The sequence below is a fragment of the Belonocnema kinseyi genome, chromosome 9 (genome assembly GCF_010883055.1).
Source record: "Belonocnema kinseyi isolate 2016_QV_RU_SX_M_011 chromosome 9, B_treatae_v1, whole genome shotgun sequence".
Classification (NCBI taxonomy): Eukaryota; Metazoa; Arthropoda; class Insecta; order Hymenoptera; family Cynipidae; genus Belonocnema; species Belonocnema kinseyi.
This window is the reverse complement of record NC_046665.1, coordinates 122700237-122728228: the sequence shown is the minus strand read 5'-3', so window position 1 is coordinate 122728228 and position 27992 is coordinate 122700237. Positions and strand designations below refer to the sequence as shown.

Genomic DNA, 27992 nt, shown 5'->3' with positions numbered 1-27992 from the left:
TAATATAAGATTTGTAGATATTTTTTGGGTGCATAATTTTTGTCTTATCATTTTTTCCTATCTTGCATAGTTTGACCGCAAAATGCAATTTTTGATTTTTTATGATTTTTTGTGCGGTCAAAATTTACATTTTCAATTTTTGAAAAAATTCAAAATTTTGTTATGATAATCTTGTAGGGCTATCGAAAATTAAAATTTTTCTTTTTAAGTACTATGAACAATAGGGTTGTCCAAAAATACATTGCAAAAATTGTCTTGATGCAAGATGCAAACGACTCCCCCAAATCGTTTCGAAATCCAAAAAAGAACTAAATGCTTTTTTTTGTCAATTTTGATTTTTAATGGTGCCTCTTGCGATTTCAAATTTGCATGGGAAAATGCACTAGAAGAAGTCACTTTTTGGTATTTTTCGAATAATTGTTCAGGGTTAGGGAAAAGTTGACATTAAAGTTCTTAGACCCATAAATAACTTTCGAACGAACAATTTGACCTATTATGCATACAGGTTTGAGGCCCCTAACCCAACCCACGGTGCCCTGAAAACTACCCTTAAATCAAAAAATCTGCTTTTCTCGAAAATTCGTCTGAAATCTGTTTTTTTTCAGATCGGAATCGCAGTTTATTATCTCAACAAGACTTTGTTTATTGCGAAATTTCTTTCTATTGTTTAAACAAATGATTATCATTATAAATCTTCAACTTTTTTTAAATTATGGTTAAAAAGTCAGCTTTTCTTGTAATAAACCTAAAGATTTTAATTTCAAGGTATCTTATCTGCATTATATAATAAATCCTTGATTGTTTACACAAATTTAAGTTGTTTAAACAATTAAAAAATAATCCGGTAAATTCAGGCCAGGCCGATCTAAAGAAAACAGAATTTCAGGCGAATTGAACAAAATAATTGTTTAAACAAATTGAATTTGCTTAAACAATTTAGGATTCATTAAATAATGTACACAAGATTCTTTGAAAATAAAATCTATATGTTTATTACAAGAAAATCTGACTTTTTTATAATAATTTGAAAAACAGTTGAAAATTGATAATAATAATTTTTTAAACACCATTAAAAATAAAAATTAACAAAAAAATACGGGTTTACTTTTTTCTGGATTTCGAAACAATTTGGAGGGATCGTTTGGATTCATTAAAAGTCGTCATTTTGGACAACCCTAATGAGCAAGTGTACAGAGAATGTTTGAATTATGAAAAAATGTGGTTCCAAAAATGTTCAAAATGCGCTCACTTTTCGAATTTTTATCCAAAATGGCTGGCTAACGAACTTGAACAAAATTTGAATTTTTGATTTATAAGAGAATTTAAAAAGTTGCTATGAATATTTTGTGCGGCATTCAAAAAGGAACATTTTTCTTATCTTCACTTTTTTTCAAATCGTGCACTATTTGGCTTGAAATGCATTAGGATAAGTTCTTTAACTTTTTAAATGATCACAATAGCCGCGCAGAGAATTTTTGAATTAAAAAAAGTGGTCTTTATAATGCTTAAAATGCGCTCACTTTTTGACTTGTTATCGAAAATGACTGGCTAACTAACTAGACCTTTAGTTTAGCACACTAAGCGAGTTTATCCAAAAACCAATCTGATAAAAAAGATAAACCCGCAGGAGTACGAACCGATAAAGAAGCGTTATCATAAAAACTTTTAAATATTTTTATAAAATTGTAGCGGGCCCTAGTTTTCATAAGTTTCTCTCAAAGAAGCTGGTGGGAACCAGAAAGATAGATTTACATAAACGCCATGAAAATAATGTAGAGTCTTCTTTAAAGTTACTTAAATATATTTTGGACACGGAATTTAAGAGAAAAATGTAACCAATGTATACTCTTCCCTCTGAAAGTAGGGATTCAAATTTGAAAATTGCATTCGGTTCTTAACAAGTTTACTCAATCTGTCATCTAATATATTTTGCATGTCTTGCCCAAACAATTTACCAACGAAATGCATACATTTTTGATATTTTTTGTCGCCTTTCTCCTAGAGCCTTTTAATAAGAACCATCTCTCTGATCTAATGTTTTTTAAAGATTTGGAAGCCATCTCTTCATCTCCCTCTTAGCGTAATTCGCTTGTCTTTTTTATTTGCTTTTTTGATGAGGCTAATAATACTAAGGCTTATATCATTTACGTAGGTTTGGGAACTTTTCAGCAACTTGCCTTGTGGTTGAATGTGTTACTCTCTGACTATCCTCCCTTGACATTTCTTCTATTTCTTTTTCTAATACTTGTTGATTGTCAATGTACACAGTTCATTCAAAAAGTTCCAAAACTCATTTTTTTTTTTTTGGTGTACTTAAGGCGATACTGTTTAGTGTCTTCGTGAAATAATTACTCTGGTTCATTCTGAATCTAACGCACTTTATTTTATCGCAGTCACTTCAGTCGCTTATGTGCAGTTTACATTTGACGTTATTCGGATTTTTTAGTTTGTCACATTGTTGGGAATGGAACAAAGAGCCGCAATTAGGTTCTGTTTCAAATGTGCACGCACTCTTTACAAACAATCGGTAACTGAATGTTGAAATGTTATCACAAAAATGCAAATTAGTGTAGGTAGTTTTTGCAACACAGTGCATGACGTTAGAAGCCAAAGAAAAGTGTTCGCTCTGTTCGTACCTCATTCTCTGACACAAGAGAAGAAATTGCAGCATGTTTTGGCGACCACAGATTTCGTTTAATGGGCTGATGACAGTCCTACTTGAAAGATCATTGCAATATATTACACGTTTATGAATCACTTTTTCCTACTTTCAAACAAAATTTAATTGCGGCCCTTTTTCCATTACTCAAATTGTGACGAACTAAACAATATTAATAATTTCAAATATACACTCCACACGAGCGGCTAAAGTAATTGCGATGAACTAAAGTACGTTAGATTTAGAAGGAATCAGAGTAAGTATTCCATGCAGATGCTAAACCATATCGCCTCAAGAACGCTTAGAAAAAAGTTAGTCCGGGAACTTTTAAAATGCACTGTGTATAAGGGATGTCCAGAAATAAAGTGAAGTCAAATTAAACAAATTCGAAAGCAATTTGTCTAAAGAAATATTACGGTGTTATGCAGGTACTGGTCAAACTATTTTCCATCGAAATTGCTTTTCTGCTTAATCCACATCGTGAGCTGTTTGGGATGACTATTTTTGTGGCAGCCTTGAAAAAGTCTCCCGCCATCTCTCTGGCACATTTATAGACAGCATTATTATTCTAGATGTTGCAAAACCTTTCTTTTTCAACCATCAACAGCTAAAAACAGGAAGATGGATGGTAATCTGATGGCGCTAAGCTGGTACTGTAGGCTTCGATAACAGCCACATTGCCTTAACTTTTAAGTAGATATCTGACTTTGAAAAAGGAATCAATTATATCTCATTTTTCTTCTATACTATCATTAAAGATCTGAAGACCAAGCCTTTTAAGAAATGCAATTTCATCAAAAGAATCCTCCACTCATCGTGCAACGATTAGATGGATTAGAATAACCCTATTTTTGACCAGGGCGAATTTGTCGATAGTTGTCGAATTTGCAATATTTGCGGCAAGTCATATTTGCAGTAACTTTCATTTAGAGAAGTATGAAGTTCATACAAAATTCAGAAAAATGAGGCTAGTCACAAAAGTTCATCGAGTCGGAAATTCGGTCTTAGGTTATGTGATGAGAGGGACACGTGACCAGATTCCTAAGTTACAGATACTTTTTTATTCCTCCACTTATTTTCACACAAAGCGTCACATTGAGTTGAAAATTTGAAATAATAAATTGGAAGCTCGAACAAAGGTGATTCTGGTCCTCAATTTTAATAATGATTTAAAAAGCTTTTTTGTAAATAATTTTTTTTGCTTCTTATATTATTATTCAAAGTTAGGACCAGAGCCATTCCAGGATCATATCATTTGAAGAGAATAAGAATTTTTAAAACAAAATGGAACTTTTAAGTTAATCTTTATTTAGTCACAATTTATGGATACATAAATTCAATGATTTTTCATAAAATTCTTAAAGATATTACAAAATATTTCAGATATTTTGAAAAATAATATTGAAACGTTGCAAGAAAACTTTTTTATTTTGCAGGGTTTCACATAATATTATAAAAAATTTAAGTTAATTCAAGTTCATGAATTTCAAAAAACTCTCCCAGTTTTATAATATTCTGACTGACTTACAAAATTAAGATATTTCAACTTTTAGTTTAAAATTTAATTTTCCTTGTCTGTTAAATTTTTTTAAATTTAAATAATTACATATTGCGTTAGACAAATGTAAGAAGAGCATTATTTTCGAATCTTCAAAAATAATGTACAATTAAAATCTCATATTTTATCAGCAAGTTTTACAAATATTCAGAAATAATTTTATCGCGAATTAAAATCACTTATTTGAAAATTTGATTCATGCTTACATTTCCAGAATTTGCTAATTATTGGTTTGTAAATATTTGATATACCTTATCAGACGCCCCTCTCATGTAAAAAAATCGAACCGCAAATATATCTTATATCTGTGGAATATTACAAAATTTTCTGGGATCGAATTATATTTAAACATGATGATGATTGGGAAGCATTGCTAAATGAATATCGGATTCCGGCTCGAAAGGCTGAAAGAATCCGAAACTTTGGCTTTCATGCTCCGTCAATATGATAATCTCGTTTAGGTTACACATGTTTACTTTAACTCTTTCGCAATCTCTATCCTCATAAAAATCATCGGGTTCAGAGCACGTCATCAATGGTAACAAAATGTTTGGGTGTTGTGGTCCCAGGCGACGGACTAGTCCAATGATGAACCCCGACCTTACAGCTACCTTATAATACCCTCCTATGGCTACCATAAGTATATGTTGAAACATTTCTGGTTGTGGCTCAAAAAATTCAAGGTTTAGTCGAAATGGTTCTGGATGAACTGGAACTCCATTTCTGGTTAATTCTGAAAGAAAAAAAAAACCCAAAGCCAATGAGAAAATAGAAAATCTCTAAAAACTAGCACAGGATCGCCTTTTTAACAAAACCCTTGTTGAAATTGCCAAATGTTTGCACAGTTACAAGTTTGGCCCCAAACCGAAAATTATTTTATGACGACAACAGGGTTGATATCTTAAATCTAATGAAAACCAACTCTGTTTCACAGCTCTAGGAACCCTGTAGTAAGGAACGCGCTAAACAGGCAGCTGAGCGCGGATTGGTCGAGCGAGAAGAAAGCGATACTTCCCTTTCAACAACAGACACTGCACAGTTATTGAAATTTGCTATACCTTCACGCTCCAGTATCTTCGATATGCTTAGTGGTTTTCGTCTTTTTATACATCGCGCCTTCTACCGCTGGCTCCAACTTCCGCTCCAACTCCCCCCACCACATCGCCTTCGGCGCGTCTCTTACTACAGGATCCCTAGAAAGCTCTTGATTGCAGCGACGTCAACTTGGCTGAGCATCTGTTTTCAGTCGGGTTCCATATTGAATCTCTTGAAGACAAGTAAATGACAAGTAGGTTGATTTGGAGTTATGATAGCGAGTGTTTTTTAATTTTCGTCTGTATTAATTATTAAAGTGTGATTAAAATTATCAAAAATTCCGAATTGAAAAAGCACTCGTCGCGATAGAAGGCATCGAGCAATTTTTAATATCCCAAGATTCCAGAACGAAAACGAAAGTAAGTAAATGTATCATTAGTAATTTATGTTTATTCCTATAACCAAACATACGTACATCCTTTTACCGGATTTTAAATTCCTAAAAAGAGCATGCGAAAAGAATATGTGCCGCTAGGTAACGACAAATAACTAAATTTTGAATATCTTAAATCGCGAATCTGGCTTTATTAGTCGCTGTGGCGAAGGCATGTTAAATTTTTTGTCTAGGCATTAATTTTTTTTCTCTTCTTTCAGCAAAATTCGTTAATTGTAAGGTTCGTGAGTAATCGTCGTTTCTCGAACCAGCTAGGCCAGTGGAAAGTATTTTTAGATTTATCCTTCACACGACAATTTGCAATATTTTTGTAAAACAGACTTTTGCTCAAAATAAATTTTATAACCTACATCATAGTATACGCTACAAATTCTGAATTTATTTTAAGGCCTTGTGATTATTTAAATAGTAGAAATAGGGATAACGTGGAACAAATGAAAAAAACTGTTCTGTTAGAATCTTTTTTCGAAAGGTTAAAAAATCTTTAACTATTCTTATTCCAATTGCCTTAGACTTCTTTTTATTTTCCTCGGGCCAGAGTAAAATAAGATTTATTTAGAAAATCTCTAATATTGTAACAAAGTCGCGAGCACCCCGCTATCGAACGGCCCTGCGGGTCCATGCTAAGGAGTGGGGAACGACACCCCCAGTCCATATAAGCGTGAGCTCGCCCCGAAGGTAAGCTGTGTTTTGCTGTCATTAGGCTGTCTTTAGTCTGGTCTTTACCCTTGTCTCTGGTACTTTCGTACGTACCAACTCCAACCCCCTTTGTGGTTCTCGATCCGTAGCAACGACCCACCAGGACGCTACCAACCCTCTACGACGCCACGCTATTCAAAAGTATCAGGCACCACCTCAACTTATTCTAGGGGAAACCGACAAGATTTTCTAGCGCTTTTGAGGCAACAGGTCCCCCTCAACCTTGTAAGTTGGTTTAATAAACCCCATTTATATTTAATTGCCTTTATTTTACTGACTTTACTCAGTTATCGACCGCGATGTTGTAAAAACCGAGACGCTCACTTAAGTGAACGTGCCGGTTTTTAACCAGCCATAGAAAGAAAATAGAAAAAATCGAATGAAGTTAAGGTCCGGTAGAATAAAAATTATTCCAAAAATGGCGAATCCGGTCGAAAAAACAAGAGAAAATAGGGAAACTTATGAAATTCCGGAAATTATACTGGAAGAAAATGATGCACAAGCAGATGCGGATTATTTTGAAATCTAAAATATTATTGTTCAATTGTTTGAAGGAGAAAATAGAAGAGAAGAATTATCAAAAAATTTGAACTTGGAATTCATAACGGTACAAAATAGAGAGTTAGAATGGGGGGAAAGAGATATAAATGAAGCGAAAGGCAATCCCAAAAACGACACACAAAAACAGACAGAAAGTACCTCAAACCCAAATAGACAAAACCATTCCTCACATAGACACGAAATTTACATACTATCCCCAAATACTAAGAATACGGTATGTAATTGGAGAATAGAAGATGAAAATAGTAGGAGTTTAGAAAATAATGAATCACAAAGAAGCAGAATAGAAAGAGAAAGTGAAAACCAGAGAAAAGAACTCGAAAGATTAAAAAGGGACAGGAAACGATTAGAGTTGAGTCGGTTAGAAAGGGAAGAAACTCTTAGAAAAGAAAGAGATAGGATAGAAAAAGAAAGAGCAGAAAGAACAAGAATGAATCGCTAAAAATTGATAATAGAAATAGAAAGACAAGAGAAAGAAAACGAGAAAATTAGTGATAAAACGTTCGAAATGGATTCTTCTATAGAAAATAATAATGAATTTTGGAATGAGGTACAAGAATTAATTAATTTTAAGGAAAATAAAAGTGATAAAATTAAAATCAAAGAACTTTCAGAAGAAATTAAAAATTTAAACGATAAATTGGATAGAATTTAAAATTCAAGTTAAAACTCAATTTCTCAAAGTAATAAGACAAGAAATGTGCAAAATACGGTTCATTTCAAAGAGACAGAATTAGATTTAAATGAGCATAGGCTCTCGTTAGCAGGTGCACGGAATAGAATGACAATAAATATGAATAGCGGTCAAGGGGGCGAATGCTCATTACCGAGACTGGTGCAAATGCAATCGATTATGCGAAAGTCAAATCTACCTAAGTATCAAACGGACTTGCAGAGTCGAATAGATTGAAAAAGTGGGACCGATATGTAAGGAGAAGGGATTAATGAAAATAACATGAATGAAATTCTAGCAACTCTCTTTTCATTCGGAAGGATACAAACCCCTTTTCAAATAATGTCCAATTGGCCAATTAAATTTAAAAACACCACGATAAATAGTCCAACTTATTTTTTAAATAATTTAATAAGATTTAAAAGAGAGTATAAAATTAACAAACGAGACATTTTAGAAAATTTAGATGCCGTTAGCGGAGACGCATCATTAGGTTGGTTTCAAGTAAATAAAAATAATTGGTGATATTTATATCAATTTATTGAAGATTTTAAAGAGTCTTACTTATCTTCAGGGCTGTCCTCAAACTGAGGTATCAGGTCATGATCTTCTTAGGTATACTTTCTACGATGCCTGTGATTGGCCAGAGCGCCCCACCGTGGGGACTGGGACGCTCTGGCCAATCACAGGCATCGTAGAAAGTATACCTAAGAAGATCATAACCTGATACCTCAGTTTCAGGTCAGCCCTGAATATGTGAACTGCAGTGTTCACGAAACGTCGGCAAACAATTCGTAGTTCTTTACACGAGTGAAACCCGAAATATCTCTTTTTATCAAAATGAATCATCGTGAAAGCATAAAAATGCTTCTTTGAATTTTTCAGAATTAGACATTTCAGGTCGAGAATGGGAAACATAATTATCAAAATCCAACCAAGATTCCCAAATGGAAATACAAAATTTGTTAATCCGAGATTTTCAAATAATAATTCGAATGGTTTTATATCACGTGGAAGAAAATAAAAATGCATTTTAAATTAAAAAAGATAAGGAAGGACAGAAAAATCATAACGCGAGAACCCATTACATGCTACAATTGCTGGAAAATAGGCCATTTTCGACGTGATTGTTGGTGTAGTTTAAATCGGGGAAACGCATACGGTCACTATGGAAGCCGAAAAATAGCAAACAAAACCAGAGACCGCCAAAATTACTGGACACAAATACAAATGACTCGGACGAAACAAGATTCCACCTTAAGATAAATTTTGAAAATCATAAATTTAGAGTGCTAGTTTAGACACCGCTGTAACTCACTCTTTCATAGGTGAAAAATTTATAAATGCAGTAAAAGGATTAAATTAAGAAATTAAAATACAATAAATGACACATTAATGGTAGCTGATAGTCAAAAATTAAAAATTACAGGACAAGTTTTGATCCCTATCAAAGTAGGTCGTACGAAAAAATATTTATCATTCAGACTGGCACCAAATTTAAGATCAATAGGAATAATAGGAACCAATATGATTGAAAGATTAGGTTTAAAAATGGATTATGAGAAAAGGATTTGGTGGCTACCACAATTACCAAATATTAAATATGCGATTAATTCAAAATTAATTAAAATGCAGGAGCCAATAACAAAAGAAACAAAAGGGAATGCGAAAGAGAATAAGAATAGAGAAAGTGAGAAAAGTAAATTGAAATTCGGAACGATGGTTGACTTGCGAAACGACATGCGAAAGAAAGAGACAGATTTGCTAGCGTGCGAAGTCTCTTCTCCCGTTTCGCCACGTACCCCACCCCAACCTTTCCTTACGGGTGATGCACTATACTCGCTCCCACCAGAAACCCAGCCGGCACAGAGTGTACGGGAACATGGTGTCCCACACGCTAGACCTCACATGGCAAGCGACGCAACACTGGCACGTGCCAGCGCAGGCGTATAGGGATTAGATAAGCGGGCTAATCAAACTATAGATAGAGAAGAGAAAAGAAATAAGGATAGAAACAAAATAAACACGAATTTACGGGCGAAAATAAAGATAGGAATTTAGATACAGAATTTTAAGGGCCATTGAAGTGTAATAAAGAGAAAATTGATTCTAAATTAGAGCCGGCGTTAGATAAAAAGGAGGAAACAAATGATCGGATAAAAGAAAAATTATTCGCAATTGGAAAAAGTAATTGGTATAATTTTAGAAATATTACGGTAATCAATAATAATATTACACGCGTAAAAAAAGAAAAGAAGAAAAACTCAGAATCTTGCGAAGAAATTTCTGAAGGCATTGTAGAGTTGAATGAATAACAACAAATGCAATTAGAAAATTTAATTAAAAGAAAAGTAATAGATCACGGAACAGAGTTAAAACCGACCCATTTGACTAGCCATAAAATAGATGTGCAAGGTCACAATCCCATTAAGCAAAGCTACTATTATGTATCGCCAAAAATTAGGGAATTTATATATGAGGAAGTAGATAGACTCTTACAAAAAAAATGGAACCATAGAATAGCGATTTGTCAAATCTGATTGTAATGATAAAAAAACCGAATATAAAATATAGATTTTGTTTGAATTTTAGAAAAGTAAGTAAAATCACTAAAAAAGATTGACATCCAATTCCGATAATGTTTGAAATATAAGACACACTGAGATTAGCAAGATACATATCAAAAATAGATCTTCGTTCAGCATATCATCAGATATCGTAAGACGAGGAATCTAAACCGATAACAGCTTTTATTGTTTCGGGCAAAGGTATTAGAAGTTGATCAAGAAAAATCGAACCAGTTTTAAATTTTCCAAGGCCTAAAAAAATTAAACAAGTTCAGAGACTGATAGGAATGGCTTTATGGCATAGGAAATTTATCCCCAAATTTGCATAAATTATGGAACCATTACGAAAGTTATTAAAAACGAAATAATGGTCTGAAAAACAGGAACAGCTTTCTCGACAATTAAACACTTACTAACGACAGCACCAGTTTTGGCCTGACCTGATTTTGGAAGCCCATTCCAACTTGAAACTGATGCTAGTGACATAGGATTAGGAGCTGTCTTACCACAAACAATAAACGGCGAAAATTATGCAATAGCATTTGCGAGAATAGGTCTGAATGGAGCTTAACGTAAATATTCAACTTCAAAAAAGAATATTTAGCCGTAATCCGGGCGATTAGAGAGTTTAGACCATATTCAGAGGGTTATTCTTTTAAGGTTATCACAGATCATGTGGCATTACAATGGTTACACAATTTAAAAAATCCAACAGGTCGATTAGCAAGATGGGCTTTAGAATTGTTAGAATACGATTATGAAATTGTATATGGAAAAGGAAGTTCAAATCAGGTACCAGATTCTTTATCAAGGTCAAATGAAAATCATATAAAAGTCTCAAGTATTTTAGCCAGCACAATATAATCGAAGGTGAAAGATTTTAAAGAAATTAAAGATAACTAGTATAAAAATATAACAATTCATGTAAAAAATAAACCAGAGGAAAATCCTATGAATACACTCTAATCAATTATATTTTTATAGATCCGACCCTCTAAAATCAAACTTAAATTTAGATAGAAACCCGTGGAAATTAACAATACCGAAAGAATTGCGAGAACAAGTTTTAATTATAAATCATGATATTAAACAAGCAGGTCACTTAGGTATGGAAAAAACGTATGCAAAAATTTCTAAAAATTATTATTGGCCCGGAATGTATTCTGAAATTAATTATCGTCAACCGTTGAAAAAGAATTTCATGAGCGTATAATTTCGAAATGAGGAACAGCGAGAATTTTGTTTACAAATAATGAAAAATAATATGTAAATAAGTCAATAATTAATAAACGAAAACTTTTGGTTTTAGACACTCGAAAACTCCTAAATATCATGCACAAACAAATCCAACAGAAAGATGTAATAGGTCAATTAAAACAGCAATTATAGGGTATTTAGAAAAAGACCATAAAACATGGGATGAAAATTTAGATGACCTGCAATATACGTTAAATACTAGTAAACATTCGTCTACAGTTTTCATACCAGCATTTTCAAATTTAGGTAGAGAACTTCAACCCATAAAAGCTTTGAATAAAGATTCAGACGGAAAAAACGAAATAGAATTACAAGAGTTAGGAAAAGGGGCAGATAGAATGAAAACATTAAAAATAATTAAAGAAGAGGTCATTTAAAATTTAGATACTGCAAATGAAACGCAATCTACATACTGAAATCTTAGACGTAGGCCCATTAGTTTTAAGATAGGCGGAAAAGTACTAAAAAACAATTAAACATTATCAAATAAAGGGAAAATAAATGAAAAATATCTCAAAAATTGAATAAGAATTTCGAAGGACTATTTTTTATAAAAGAAAAAATTTCACCAACAATTTACTAATTAAAAGCGAAAAATGTGAAATCACTCGGTAATTGGAATGTAAAAGATATCAAAAAATTTATCAGTAGAGAGTAGATTTTGATTTGAATTTTTCTTTTTGGTGGCATACATGTTAATGATTTGATTTTTACACAACTGACAAATACCAAAAATGACACAAACACATACATTTACAAAATATAGACAAACAGAAAAAATACTTAATTTCAGAAAATGGACCCACGACTTGCACTTAAGTTTAAAGACTGCCGTGCCGAACTAGTCGGCAGGGAAACATTCTGACATAGATGCAGAAAGTGGTGGGAGCTAGGCCAGCCATCCCTTTCTGGAACACAAGAAGAAAGAGAGAAGAGGAGGAAAAGAGAAAGAAAGAAGAGGTAGAAAGAAGAATAAAGGACGAAATTTAAAAAATCAGAGATGAGGAGTTAAGAAAAGAAGCGAGAGGAGATAGGGAGGAAGAGATGTGGATAATGCACATGCAAGATATGTGCAGAAAAAGCACAACTTAAAGGTGGAGAAATTGGTGGTGACAGAAAGGTTAAAAATCAAGAAACGACTAGGATGGGATGTTAAAACGGAGAAAGAAAGAAGAAGAGAAAGAGAAATAGAGGAAATAGACAAGAAGCGATAATTTGAGGAGAAAATGAACAAACAGGAGGAGGACTGGAGAAATAAAAAAAACAATTAAAGATTGATTGATATATGGTTTCATAACTATTAAAACAATAAAATACTTTCATACTTTTCCACATACACGGCAGAAAAAGATTTTTTTCGACCCTTTACAAACACAACGGAAAGGATAATTTTACTCGGTTCATTCACCAGAGATATGGATATTTTTTGAAATCCAATTTAATAATTCAATTTAAATTTGATTAAAAGAAACGAATTTTACATAGAAAATGTATGAGTTGCAAATAAAAAGTAAATACGGCTATAAGAGGCCAATTTTGATTTCTCCTTAAAAATAAAAGTCGATTTTAGAGATAATTTAATTTTCAGGAAAGAAGAGTCAGGAAAAAGCAGAATCTTAAAAGGATACGAATAGAAATGGATAACACAGAAAATTTTGAAAAAATATATTAAAATGAGAAATTTGGAAAAAATATATTTCAAATAAAACTCTAGATTTTACATTTGTTTGAAATAAAATGAGAAAAAAGATATCAAGAAAAGAATAAAAATTTTTTGTTTGATTTTATTTTTGTTTAAAAAGTGGCATGTGTTAAATTATATTTCAGCTTATAAGAATATGATGGAAGAAATAAAGACAAAAAACATCGTCCCTAATACAGGGGGTGGAGGGGGGTTTGTGACAAAGTTACAAGCACCCCGCTATCATACGGCCCTGCGGGCCCATGATTAGGAGTGGGGAACGACACCACCAGTCCATATAAGCGTCAGCTCGCCCCGAAGGCAAGCTGTCTTTGGCTGTCTTTAGTCTGGTGTTTCCCCTTGTGCCTGGTACTCTCGTACGTATCGACTCCAACCCCCTTTGCTGTTCTCGATCCGGAGCAACGACCCACCAGGACGCTGCCAACACTCTACGACGCCACGCTATCAAAAACGAGATTTTCCAGCGCTTTTGGGGCAACTTTTGGGGCAAACTTTGGGGCGCTTTTGGGACAACAGTTTTGTTTCTTTAAATTAAAATCATTTGAAATTAATTTATTCTTATTTTAAAGTAAACATTATTTTAGTATTCTTTGTTACCATTACACTTCTAATTATACTTGCTAATTTTTAATCTTACAGCCGCTGTTTGTCAAAAATATAGTTCTACAGAGTATAAAGTCTTTTCTCATTCTGGAACATTCTTCGCTAATTCCTACAATTGGGATGGCAACCTAAAGATGCCGACCTTTATAAATTTTTTTACTCATTGTTTTATTTAAAAAAAAACACAATTTTTGATTTCAAAGTGGCTGAGACTAGAAAACTAAATAAGGGCAAGTTGGGGCCAAGTCGGTCGGAAGTTTAGGCTCTCGCCGGGTTAGACATTTCATTTGTCGTTTGATCCTGTCTAAATCCCCAATTTTGGGCCATTTTTCTCCTAGTTTGGGCCCAGAAAGTGCCATGACAAAATTTCCAGACATCACAGTTTATATTTCAATGAAAAAAATGAAATTTATTTACAAAAATTCAAAATAAAATGACGGACTTTTAACAAATAAATATTTTTAAATCAAGAAATTAAGAAAAGTTTTTCTAAGTTGTTGAAACTTTAAGTCGAAAGATGAATTTTCCCTAAAAAAATTGAATTTTTAAAAAAAAGTTTAACTTTAGCGAAAAATTAATTTTACACGAAAATTAAGCATTCTTACCCAACAAAAATTAAATTTGAAACCAAGAGAATTCATTTTTACTAAAAAACGAGAATTTCCAAATAAAAAATATCAATTTAAAATTAGTGGAAGAGTTACGTTTTCATTTTAAAAATTAATTTAAACCAAAAAAGGCTTTTCCACTGCACAGTTAAATTTTCAACCGAAGACATAAGCCTTCAATCAAAAAAATTAATCTCAAACAATGTAATTTAACTTTTACCCTAGTAGTGGAATTTTTAATTAAAACAGATTAAATTTCTACTAAATAGTTAAACTTTCAACCGAATAGATGCATTTTTAACAAAAAATATAAATCTAAAATCTTAAAAAATGTTCTCGACCCCTCCACCCCTTGAGCTATCATATATTTTAAGGTTGGTCAAAAATTTAAGAAATGTTCAGTTAAAAGAAATTTTTCCATTTTTAATGTTTCTAGCTACAAATTGCTTAAAATAATATAATTTTGAAGTTTGTAAAGTTCGTTCATTGATTTTTTAATTTAGAACATTAAAAATAATAATGCGGACTTATGAACAATAAATAAATATATTATAACTAACAGTAATATATTACTAAAATATAATAATCAAAGTTATCAATAAATAAATTAATTTATAGTTTACTTTTCACGTCTTAAAATGAAAAATTTTGTAGCTTTAGTGTTCGAATATTTTAATTTTATTGATTGTGAAAAATTATCGCAAACCCGGAAATAATTGTGAATTTTTTTATCGGATTAAAACAGCCAAACCTGTGTCTCAATCTTTGTTAATTAAATAATTTCAAAATAATTTTAATCAAAATAATGTATATTTAAACATTAGTGAATTCAATCGCTTGTAATTTAAATTAAAAAACAATTTTAATTAAGAAAATTTTACAAGCGATTTGATATAGGGGAAAACGCTAGTGACTTCTTAGGGAAAAACAAGGAATTTCTTTCTGGTTTATATGAATTTATTTATTTGTATATAATATATAAACATAATATTGACTTAAATTAATAAATAAATTTTTACTTCAAAAAATTTTGTAAAAGCAGAAAGCGTGAAAAATAGAAAAGTTTGATAAAAGAACGCTATTTTGCAACATTATCAACATTATTGACACAATAAAAAGGCGACTAAGCCTGTCCACAGGTTATACAATATTAGCATCATATTGTTCCAATAAGTTTCAAAATATAACAAACTCTTATTATTTCACAGGAATTTTCTATTTGAAACCTTTTCCCATTTCTACAAACTTCTTTCAAATAATAATAGTTATTTATTTAAATAATTATTACTACATATGGCAGTATTATAGACATCAAAAAAGTAAAAACACATCTGGATTCTTCTAGAAAATATCTCGATGTGCATTTTTTTTTGTTTAAACAATTTTTTAAACAATTATGCCATTTTTCATTTTTTTGAAATTGTTATAAACAAAGTATGCATCGGATCAAAAAACCAAGTGCACCAATGTCATGAACATTTTCGTAAAAGTGTAGGAGCCAGCTATTTCACTAAAAATGTCAAGGACAATTTCTTAATAAACGTCTGTAACATTAACCTTGTTTTTTTTACAAAACAAGTAGATTGAAGACTTACTGCAACACACTGAGATTGTGAAATTACCTTATCTAAATGCGTATAGTGGACATTTCTAGAACTGATGAAGGACACATGCTTGAGTGGAATAAAAATTTTTTAAACACCTGATCTGATAATTATGCGTACACTATTTCCTGGTAAATAATGAGACAGCAATAATTATTCATAACTTGCAGCCTTTTTCTCAAATTTCGTCAGTTAAAACGTCATTCTTGAGAAGTCAGTTTGCTCTAATTAAAAAAAAAAATGAATTTCTTTTGCGTCGCTCTGCTTTTGGTCTCTGCGGCATTTGTCAGTAAGTATTATAACATCCTAGAATTTCAAATCATAGATTTTTCCTTATTTTTGTATTTAAGTTTATTAGGTTGGGCAAACATTTTTACATTCTCATCAGAGAAGGTATTAGATTTGTGTAAAATTTGACCCCCCAGTTTTTGTCAAATGTCCACGTTTTGAGACCCCCTGAGTCCGAAAAACAGGATTTTACGAATGTGCCTGTCTGGATGTCTGTATTTATGTCTGTCTGTCCGTGAACACGATAACTTAAAAAAAATTAATCTATTATATTGCCCTACGGTACACTCGTTAAGTGTCCTAAACTAACCTTCAAGTTCTTTAGCCAGCCATTTTGGATGAAAATTCAAAAAGTGGGCACTTTTAGAATATTTTTCAGACCACTTTTTTGAAAATACAAAAATTCTCTGTACGGTGATTCATAAAATTTAAAAAATTTAACAATTCATGCTTATGACTTTTTTTTTAAATCAATAATTACTAGAGTTACAGCATTTTGAAAATTCAGAATAACAAAGTAAAATGAACAATTTAGGCCGAACAACGCATGATACGAAAAAAGTCAGAAGAAGAAAAACTTTGTTTTTTGAAAGCCCTACATGATTATAATACCAATTTTTTTAATTTGGTCAAAAATTTAAAAATTTAAAATTTGATCGTACAAAACATTTTTGAAACCACATTTTTTCAAGATGAACAAATTCTATGCACGGTTGTTCAAAGTACTTCAAAACTTAAACAATTTATTCTTCATGCTTTTTTTATAAAAATAAAATTATCAGAGTAAGAGCATTTTCAAAATACAAAAAAACCAACTAAGATGAATATTTTAAGCCAACTAACGCATGATATGAAAAAAGTCAGAAGAAGAAAAACTTTGCTTTTTGGAAGCCCTACAGAACTATAATAACAAATTTTTTAATTTGGCCGATAAGTTATACACTCAAAATTTGATCGTACCAAAAATAATGAAAAATCCGAGAATTCCATTTTTTGGTCAAACTATGCAGATACGAAAACAATGAAAAAACTCAAATTGTGCGCCCTGGAAAGAACTACAAATTAAGAATGAATCGCTTTTCGATATAAGCTACGAGAAAAAATGAGACAAAACTTGTTCATCCAAAAAATAGCTATAATTTTTAATAGGACAATTAGTTTTTGCTTTAGTCGTAAAAAATAACATTCTAAATAAAAATATTACATTTGTTTGTAAAAACGACAAAAGGTATGATCTTAAATTACCAGACAAAAGTTGTTCGCCTAAAAAGATTTATAAATTTATTATTAATTATTTTTCGATAGGACGAGTAGATTTTCTCTTATTCGTACAACATAAGATCAAAAATTAAAAAATTACCTTTTTCGAAAAAGCACAGAAAAGACAAAAGAGGACATAGGCTCCTATAAAGGATCCTACATATATTCCTTTATTAGACCCTATACAGATGTGTAGTGGTTTTTATTTAATCTTAAAAAACAACATTAAAAGTAAAAAAATGATAAAAACAAGGAAATAAGAATGAGAAACAAATACAAACATGGATTGGCTGGACAAAATAAAATACGAAGCACGAGATACGTGATGAGAATGTGTTCGTTAGAGCCAAAAGAGCTTTAACAAAAGAGAGGTCAAAATCACAAAATTACAGTTGTTGGTCCGTTTACCTTTGATTTTTAAAGGTCTGTGCCCGAATGCGGAATAAATGCAAAGACTAAGCGTGGAGTGCGAATTGCCCTCAGTCGCGTGCCGTAGGTGCGCTCAAACTCTCGAGCTAAGCCTTTTTAACGAAAGAGAATTCACAATCACAAAATTACAATGGTGGATGTTTTGAATCTTAATTTTAAAATATTTGCGCAAGAATGTGCAAAAATATAAATACCGAGCGCGAAGCGCGAGATAAATACAACATCGAGCGCAATTGAATTCGAATAAAATATTACTTTTCAAATATCAACTCCATAAGGTGAAAGAAATTTCAGAAAAAACGGCATCTTTCTTGCATTATTCAAATCTATTAATATTTAATTGTTTAAACCATTAATTTTTTTACTCTAATTAACTACTTAACTTATCTTAATTGAAAATTTGACCAAAAGTGCATTTTTTTTAACCTGCGGTTTTGTGGCATTTTTGTAAAAGAATATTATTAACAATAATAATTAATTGTTTAAACGATCACTCTTGTTAAAATTGATGAACTATCGCTTCTTTTTAATTAAAAATTGATTAACAAACATAAATTTTTTGAAAAAACCACGTATTTCTTGCTCTATTTTATGAAAAAATTGCTAAAAACAATAATAAATTGTTTAAACAATTTATGTGAACATCTAATGATCCGTATTGAATGGTCTCTTATTTTCTAGAAACAATTTGCATTGAAAAACCCACAAAAAAAGTCATAATTAGTGGCAAAAACTCACGAAACCCATTTTTTTACTTGTGGTTTTTTTTACCTTTTAAAAGAGACTTATGAGGTTGATATTTAAAAAGCAATATTTTATTCATCTTCTTTGGCTAATTATGAAGAGAAATGTTGAGTTCCAACTCGATTGCTATAATACTGGGGATTCTGGAAAACATTGACAAAAACGAATTTTTTTCTTATGGGAAATACGTGTTAAACTATATGGGGCTTGCAACATCTCTAAGTATCATTTTTTTCAACAAAAAATGCTTTTATTTTTTTTTATTCGAACAAATTTCTGGAGTGTCCTCATAAAAATAAAAAATAAACTTTCGCAATGCCATTTTGAACCGACCAAATGTTTCTATTGTTTAAAAAATATTTTTAAATTAAAATATTTCTTGCAAAAAAGATCCTGCTCCATCTTCACTCCATTGGGAAACGAACCACAAAACTTCTGGTTTCCGGTCAGGTGTTTTTCCAATTAAGCTATTAGAGGGATCAGAATAAGAACTCTTAATTCAAGAACATAACGCTAATTTTTAGCTAGGTGTTAATGGTACAAGCAATTATTAAAAAAAATTTTAATGTATTTGCTATATCCTCAGAGATTGTACCTTACCGACAGTAGATCAACCCTCCAAACCATTTTCATTTTTATGGTTAATATTTTTTAGTTGAGAAAACTTCTTTTATGAAAAAAATTGTTTTATTGGATTGAAATTTCATTTTTGTTGTTGATAGATGCATCAGTTTCGTGAAAAATTAATTTTGCCTGAAAATTAATATTCTTTGTTTCAAAATTAAATTTTTGTAGTTTCAGAGAGGGCAGTTTCATCTTTTACGTAATTTAAGTACTATCTCCTATCAAATTAGTTTTTGGTACAATAATATTTTTTAATTCAAAAATTTTTAAATTGATCTGCTATATCCTCAGAGATTGTACCTTACCGACAGTAGATCAACCCTCCAAACCATGAAGGCAGAAAATCTACATAATATCGATCAGGTTAAGAATCTTCAATAACAGAAAATGCTTAACGTCTTAATAAGACTAGATGGAAAATAATATTTTTAAATTAAAATTATTTCTTGAAAAAAAGATCCTACTCCATCTTCACTTAATCTTCTTCCCAATGAAGTGAAGATGGAGTAGGATCTTTTTTCAAGAAATAATATTAATTTTAAAATATTATTTTCCATCTAGTCTTATTAAGACGTTAAGCATTTTCTGTTATTGAAGATTCTTAACCTGATCGATATTGTGTAGATTTTCTGCCCTCATGGTTTGGAGGGTTGATCTACTGTCGGTAAGGTAAAATCTCTGAGGATATAGCAGATCCATTAAAAAATTTTTGAATTAAAAAATATTATTTTTACCAAAAACTAATTTGATAAGAGATAGTACTTAAATTACATAACAGATGAAACTGCCCTCTCTGAAACTACAAAAGTTTAATTTTGAAACAAAGAATATTAATTTTCAGGCAAAATTAATTTTTCACGAAACTGATGCATCTATCAACAACAAAAATGTAATTTCAATCCAATAAAACAATTTTTTTCCTAAAAGAAATTTTCTCAACTAAAAAATATTTACCATAAAAATGAAAATGTTACATTTTCAGTTAAAAAATCAATCTTAAATAAAAGAGGCTTTCCCACCAAAGCAAATAAGAATTTTTTAAAACACGGAGCATTAAAAAAAAAGTAGAATTTTTTATTAAAATATTTTAGTTTCCTTTCCACTATCAAAATCGGAATTTTTATACAAAAAAATGAGTTCCTAAGAAAAAATTGAATTTTCTATCCAATGAGATGCATTTTCCACCAAAAATGATATCCTAAAACAAAATTGTAAAATTTTCAACCAAATAATAAAATCGATAAGTATAAGGATAATTTAAAACATTATAAACAGAATAAACCAGTATTTGAAATGAAAATTTGAAATTTAATAATTTACTTCAAAATAAAGGTTGCTTTTATATTTAGAAAGATGGCTTCTTAACAAGAAACAAGAATTTGTAACGAAATAATTAAGTTTTTAAAATAACATTTAAATTTTTAATCGAAAAAGATAAATTCCCAAAAAAAGTCACATGGTTTAAATTTCAATCGAAAAATATTAAATTTATACAGAAAAAACATTTTTTTACCGGCAATATCATTTTTCAATAAACAAAGATTTTTCAAAATAACAAAATAAATAAAGTTTATATATTGTTGAACCCTCAAGTCAAGTCGAATTTTCTTTACAAAAATATAATTTTTAAACAAAAAATTTGAGATTTTAGCAAAAAATTAATTTTCACGAAACCGATGCATTTTTACCAGAAAAAATAAAATTTTCAAATAAAGAATTTTTTTACCAAAAAAGGAGAATTTTTAACTAAAGGACATCAATCTTAAACAAATGTGAAAGTTAGATTTTTAGTTAAAAGAATTAATTTGAAATAAAAAAAGCGTTTTCACTAAATAGTTAAATTATTAACTAAAGACATAAGCCTTCAATCAAAAAATAAAATTTGAACAGTGTAGCTTACACTTCACCCAAGTAGTTGCATTTTTAATTAAAAAAGAATAATTGTCAACAAAATAGTTAACATTTCAACCAAAGAGACGAAACATTTAACGAAAAATATCAATCTTACCAAAAAAATTATTTAACGAAGTCATTTAACCAAATATTTAAAACAAAATAATTGAATACAGATGCATTTTTAAATAACGGAAAAATTAAATTTCTAATAAAAAAAAGGATTTTCAACTAAAAAGAATGAGTTTTCAACAAAATTGTAGAATTCTCTATTGCATGATTGCATTTTCATCCAAAAAGCGGAAATTTCTGTTAAAATATATGAATTTTATTTGAAAAAGAAAACAAATTTTTAAAAAATGGTTCAATTTTCATGCGGAATAGATACCAGTTGACTTCTTAAGATCCAAAAATGATTTGAAAAAAAAGTTTACCCAAAAAGTATAACTTTTAAATAAAATTATTGAATTTGTAATGAAACGGTTGCATTATTATAAAAAAAAGGTGTCATTTCTGATAAAGTAGATGAATTTTAAAATCAAAAATACAAACTTCAAAAAAAGCTTTTAATTTTTAATTGAACAGTTGCATTTTTGTTCAAGAAAGATGAAATTTCCTTCCAAACGGATTAAATCAAGAAAATAAAGTCAATTTTCATCAAGAAAAGATTCTGATTCACTTTCCGACACCCAAATAGGAATTGAAAATAACAAGTTAGTTTTCTACTGAATAGTCCAATTTGTAACCCAAAATTAGGACTAACTGAAAATTCGAATTAAACGGGTGAATTTTTAAATAAAAAAGGCAAATTTTCAAGAAAAGTGTTGAATTTTCATCCGCAAAGATTTCAGTTGACTTTTTAACAAAAAAAGGCGAATTTAACCAGAAGGTAAATTTTCTAGGAAATGGCTACTAAAAAATTTGAACTTATAAATCGCAATTTAAGTACGTTCCCTAGTTTCTTCAGATTTTGTGTTCATGCTTAAGAGCATCCAACTGGATCTGGATTTAGATTGCATTGAAACAAAACTGAACTCAAATTATAAGTTAACAAAAATAACAAAAAATAAAATTTCACACTCAAAAACAAAAAATTTTGAATGCAAGGAAATTCATTTCTAATTAATTTGTTTAGGATAAATAAATAATTTACTTAACTTTATTAAATACTGTTTGAAGACAACAAACCCGTGAATTGGATCACAGAAATTATTTCTTTGGGTTGTATTTTTTTGATACAAAAAAATATTTCTTTGCTACTTTAATTACTACTTTATTTCATTACTACTTTAATGGTGTAATTTATTCACTCAAGTATTAATTCATCTTAATTTATCTTTCTAAATGAAGAATTATATATTTAACATAAGTACATACACAGGGGCATCAAAAAGTATCGGACCCCCCCCCCCCTTCCTATCAACGAAAATATGCCTTTTCGTGAGAAATGATTCAGACAAAAGTTTCAGTGTTTTGGACGAGGATATGAATAATGTCCTTGAAGCTGACCTTGGCGTTGACCTTCAGGGTTATTTCAAGGTCAACTTTTATTCTTCAAATGGAAAACCCTCTTTTTGACACCGCCAATCGAAAGAGCGCAAAATTTTACGTTTAGATATTCATCGAACAAGGTCTAGAGGCTGATCAGCGAAAATATGCCTTTTCGTGAAAAATGTTTCAGACAAAAGTTTTAGGAAAAAGTGAAAACAGCGAATTTTAGAAACAAATGACAATATGAGTGATCGGCTTATGTTTCACAACTGCACGAAATTCATTGGTCAATGACGGGTCACATGGCTATGATGAATATCTCAACATACAACTGTCTGTTCTTTCAATTGGTGGTGTCAAAAATAGGGATTTCCATTTGAAAAATAAAACTTGACCTTGAAACAACCTTGAAGGTCAACGCTAAGGCCAGCTTTAAGGTCATCATTCAGATCCTCGTCCAAAACCCTGAAACTTTTTCCTGAAACATTTCTCCCAATAAAATATTTTTTCAGTCAGAATTTTGGTATATTAGCAATTATTGTACAATTTTTCTAATTTGGAAAATATTTTGCATAATTAAAGGCTAAATAATTTTCGTTAAAAAAATAATTTTTTGCATTGAGAACATGAAATGAATCATTCTAAAAATTGTAAATACAACTTTCGCGAAAAGAACGTTTTTCCGGTTTTTGTAAAGAGAAAAACTCTCGTTCCATCTTTATGGAAAATTGAAAATTTTCGGATAGATTTAGGTATAGAAATGTAGGTTTAATACCCCGTAGCTTTTAAAATTTTATTTCTAATATAATTTTTAAAAATTTTTGAAAATTTTTGAAAATTTTGAAAATTTGTCTTTAGCTTCAAAACATTTTTCTTCATATTAATCACCAGAACTTCAACCCCTAAAAACTACCCCCTATGTGGGAAACACCATGGAGGGGCCAGCAAAACGTTTTTCTGGACGCGACAATATCAAAAATAAACTACATATCGACGCATTATTTCCGTTTTAATTTGTTTAAATTTGTGCAGCAGATTTTAATCCCTAAAAACTAATTCTGTGCGAAAAATACTATGGCGGGGCCAGCAAAACGTTTCGCTAGCAGCGATAATATTTAAAATCAACTTTATATGAGTGCATTATTTTTGTCTTAGCTTGTTCAGTTCTTTGCTAGCAACTTCAACCCCTAAAAACTACCCCCTGTGTGAAAAATATCATGACGGGGCCAGCGAAACGTTTCGCTGGCCGCGACATTATCCAAAGCAAAAATTTATGTGGTCGAATTTTTTTCGTGTTAATCCGATCAAATTTGTGCAACAAATTGAAACTTCTAAAAACTACTTCTGTACGGAAAACAGTATGGCGAGGCCAGCAAAACGTTTTGCTAGCTGCAACATTATCCAAAATCAACTTTATTTGGGCACATTATTTTCGATTAATTTTTGGTCAAATTTGTGCAACACATTTCAACGCCTAAGAACCATCTCTTTAATATTACAAATTGTGAAAGTCTAACAATTTAGATAAAAACCTTTTGAAAAAGTTTCGCATTCCACCGAAACGTCAAAGATTAAAAAAGGAGTTTTCAATCAAATAAATTCTGAGGTCCAAATAATATTTTTTGGCTTAATTTTATTATTTTAATTTATATGGACTGTCATACATAAAGAAAAATCTATAGTTTAAAATTCGCAAATATCGTCGTTTGAAGAAACGATTGATTTGGTTTCAAATCATTATACAATAATAAGATAATTGATCAAAGACGTTTTTGACCTCATTCTTAAATTATCAAACCATATTTAGAAATTTATAATATTCTATATGTTATAGATTTAGGTTCATCACAAATTACTATTAAAAACTCTCCCATCATAAAGCCTGTTGAGCCTGAGCCTAAAAAGGATGAACACCATGATGACAAGAAACCAGCGGGACACGATGGTGCTAGAGGCCATAAACATGGAAACCCTCCTAAACACCCTAAACCCAAAAAACCCAATGATCACCAGGAACCTCATGGCCCACCTAAAAAGCCTAAACAAGAACATAAAGTAAATCACCCTGCACCCCATGGACCATCTAAAAAACCTAAATCCGAACCTAAAAAAGACCCTAATGAACATAAAAACAAAAAGCCTAAAACACCTGGACCGCCTAAACCAGTTGAACCACCTAAACCAGCTGAACCACATAAACCAGCTGAACCACATAAACCAGCTGAACCAAATAAAGCAGCTGAACCACCTAAACCAGCTGAACCACCTAAACCAGCTGAAACGCCTAAACCACCTGGATTACCTGGAACAGCCGGATTGTCGGGACAAACCGGATTGGTTGGACAAACCGGATCGCCTGGACAAGCTGGACTGCTTGCACAAAATGGATTGCGCTCATCAAATGGATCGCCTTCAACATTAGGACAAAATGGTATGTTTGCACAAATTTGTGTTGACTCCGAGCAAGAAATCCCGAGGAACGAGACGGGACGAGACATACCTGCTGCCTCGGTATTTCTCGTCTTGTTCTGCCTCGTCTCATTCTTTCTCGTCTCGGGGCGCCCTTCCTTGTTTCTCGCCTCGGTTTTTCCGAGAAATGCAACAGATGTCGCCTCCTCGCGTTCTTTTGCCACTCTGAGACGCTAATGCCAAAAAGCATTGTTCAAAGAATAGTTTAAGTCTAAGTATGATTTCCTATTATACTTTTCAGTACATTCATAATTAATTTGATATCAAAGACGACTATGTTTCGATTTTTCAAAGATTCAACTTCACTGTTTTAGAGTATCATTTAGTTCCAGTGAGAAATTTATTATGCTAATTATAAAAGTAGAATATATAAAATGGGAAAGTAAAAAGATGGGATATTTTGAAGTCATTTGGAGTCTAAGGAATTTAACTCTAATTTAATTTTTCAAAGGAGAATTTAATAATTTTGTGGGGTCTAATTTCAGCGGATGGTTAATAAAGTATATTTTTCGGGACGTATAAAAAGTTGAAAGTATATACCTACTTAGATTACTTTGACTTCTAGATATTTTTAAATTTCATAACATTTTAATTTATAACACACTGTTCAAAATTTATGTTGGAAAATTCCAATAATTATGCTTCATACTTGCATGTGGATAAATCGACACCCGTTCAATCGGAAAATTAAAATAAAAATTTATTTATTTCTCAAGGAAACTTGTTTCAAGTAAAGAAAGAAGTACAGAATTTACGGAATTCAAGAGATTTATTATTTATTGAGGCAAATCGAGGGATTTAGAAAATAAACAAAATGGACGGAATGCAAGCAATTTATTAATACCACGAAATTCAGGAAAATTTCGTAAATTCATGGAATTCCGAGAATTCACGGAAATCAATTCAAAGAAACCCCATAATTCAAGGAATTTCTGGAAATTGAAAAATTCATTAAATTTAAGAAATTTATGGAATTCAAGGATTTTATAATATTCACGAAATTCATGGAATTGAAGGGATTCATGGAATTTAAGGCATTTACGATGTTCACGAAATCCACACTATTCACGGAATTCATGGAATTCACGGAATTAATAGATATTTCGTGATTTGTGGAATTCACCAATTCATGAAATTCACGGAATGAAATCCACGAATTCCTTGAATTTCATTCATTCTTGAAATTTCCTAAATTTCTTGAATTCTTTGAATTCCATGAATTCTGTGAATTCTATAAATTTAGCGAATTCCATAAATACAGCGAATTCCGCAAATTTAATAAATCGCGCAAGTTCCATAATTTCATTGAATTCCATAAATTTAATGAATTCCTTGAAATTCATAAATTTTTTAGTTCCATAAGTTACGTGAATACTTTGAATGTCATGAATTCTTCGAATTCCATGAATTCTTTGAATTTCATGAATTCTTTGAATTCCATGAATTCTTTGAATTTCATGAATTCTTTCAATTTCATGAATTTTTTGAAACCCATGAATTCCTTGAATTTTATGAATTTCTTCTATTTTTTTAATTTCACGATCTCTTCGAATTGCATGAATTCCGAGAATTCATTGAATTTCCTGAAGTCCTTCAATTCCATGAATTCTTTGAGTTTCATAAATTCCTTGAATTTTTATAATTCCATCAATTTCTTGAATTTTTGGAATTCCCTGAATTTCTGGAATTCCTCTGATTTCAAAAATTCTTTGAATTCCATGATTTCCTTTAATTCCATTATTTCTTCAAATTCTATAAATTCATTAAATTCCTCTAATTCCGTGATTCTCCTCAATTCTATTAATTCCGTGAATTTCATGAATTCCATAAATTTCGGAAATTCCGCGAATTCCACGAATTCCGAGAATTTTGTGATTTTCATAAAGTCGTGAGTTTGGTGAGATCCTTAAATTCTATAAATTTCTCGAATTTCTTCAATTCCATGATTTTCACGAATTCCGTGACTTCCGTGAACTTAATGAATTCCGCGAATTCCATCAATTTAGCATTCCAATACCATGTTAATTTGTATATACATGTATAAATATAAAAAATGTTTTTAAAAGGAGACGCCTTAGCTTAGGACAATCTATGTTAGTGCGTGAAATTTGTGTGGTTTTTTTAAATTTTGTTTAACATTTTAAAATCTTCGAAAAATGTTTAAAAAGCTTTTCAATCCCTCATAAATTTTATCAAAAATTTGTGAAGCCTTCATGAAATTTGTCGTATTAATTTAAACACATGAAAATCTTTGGAATTTTTGTCCAATCCTTTAAATAGTTTGAAATCTTTTTGAATTTCTTGAAATTTTTTTATGTATGTAAAATCTATGTGACATCTTCAGATTTATGTGGAATCATTTGGAATCTTTGAAAAATTTTGCAAGTCTGTTAAATCTTTGAATGATTTGTGAAATTTTCGGAAATATCTTGAAAACTTTCGGAATTCTTTTAAATATTCGTACAATCGCTCCGAAATTTGTGGAAAATTAGTTTAATCTTTTAAAGTATTTGAAATTTTAATCTAATCCTTCTAATATTTAGAAATTTTTGTGATTTTTTAAAAATCTTTTGAATTATGTAAAATCTATATGAGATCTTCAAATCTGTGTAAAATATTTTGTAATTTTTGAAAATTTCTTTTAAGTCAGGAATCCTTGTGAATATTGTATAAACGTGTTAAAAAATTATGAATTCTTTGATGCATTTTTAAAATATTTATGAAGGCTGTTCTATTAATTTGAAAAAATGAAAATCTTTGAAATTTAAATGCAGTTCCTTAAATAGTTTGAAATCTTTGTGAATTTCTTTATTT

General features: G+C 30.8%; 1 protein-coding gene across 1 annotated transcript in view; it reads left to right on the top strand.

The window, feature by feature from the left end:
* Window positions 1–27992, top strand: part of LOC117180726 (proline-rich protein 36-like) — a 79084-nt gene that overhangs the window by 34130 nt on the left and 16962 nt on the right. Inside the window, exons 2-3 of the mRNA XM_033373214.1 lie at window positions 9275–9572; window positions 24544–25140. Coding sequence (XP_033229105.1) covers window positions 9275–9572; window positions 24544–25140 — 895 coding nt within the window. The remainder of the gene's footprint in view (window positions 1–9274; window positions 9573–24543; window positions 25141–27992) is intronic.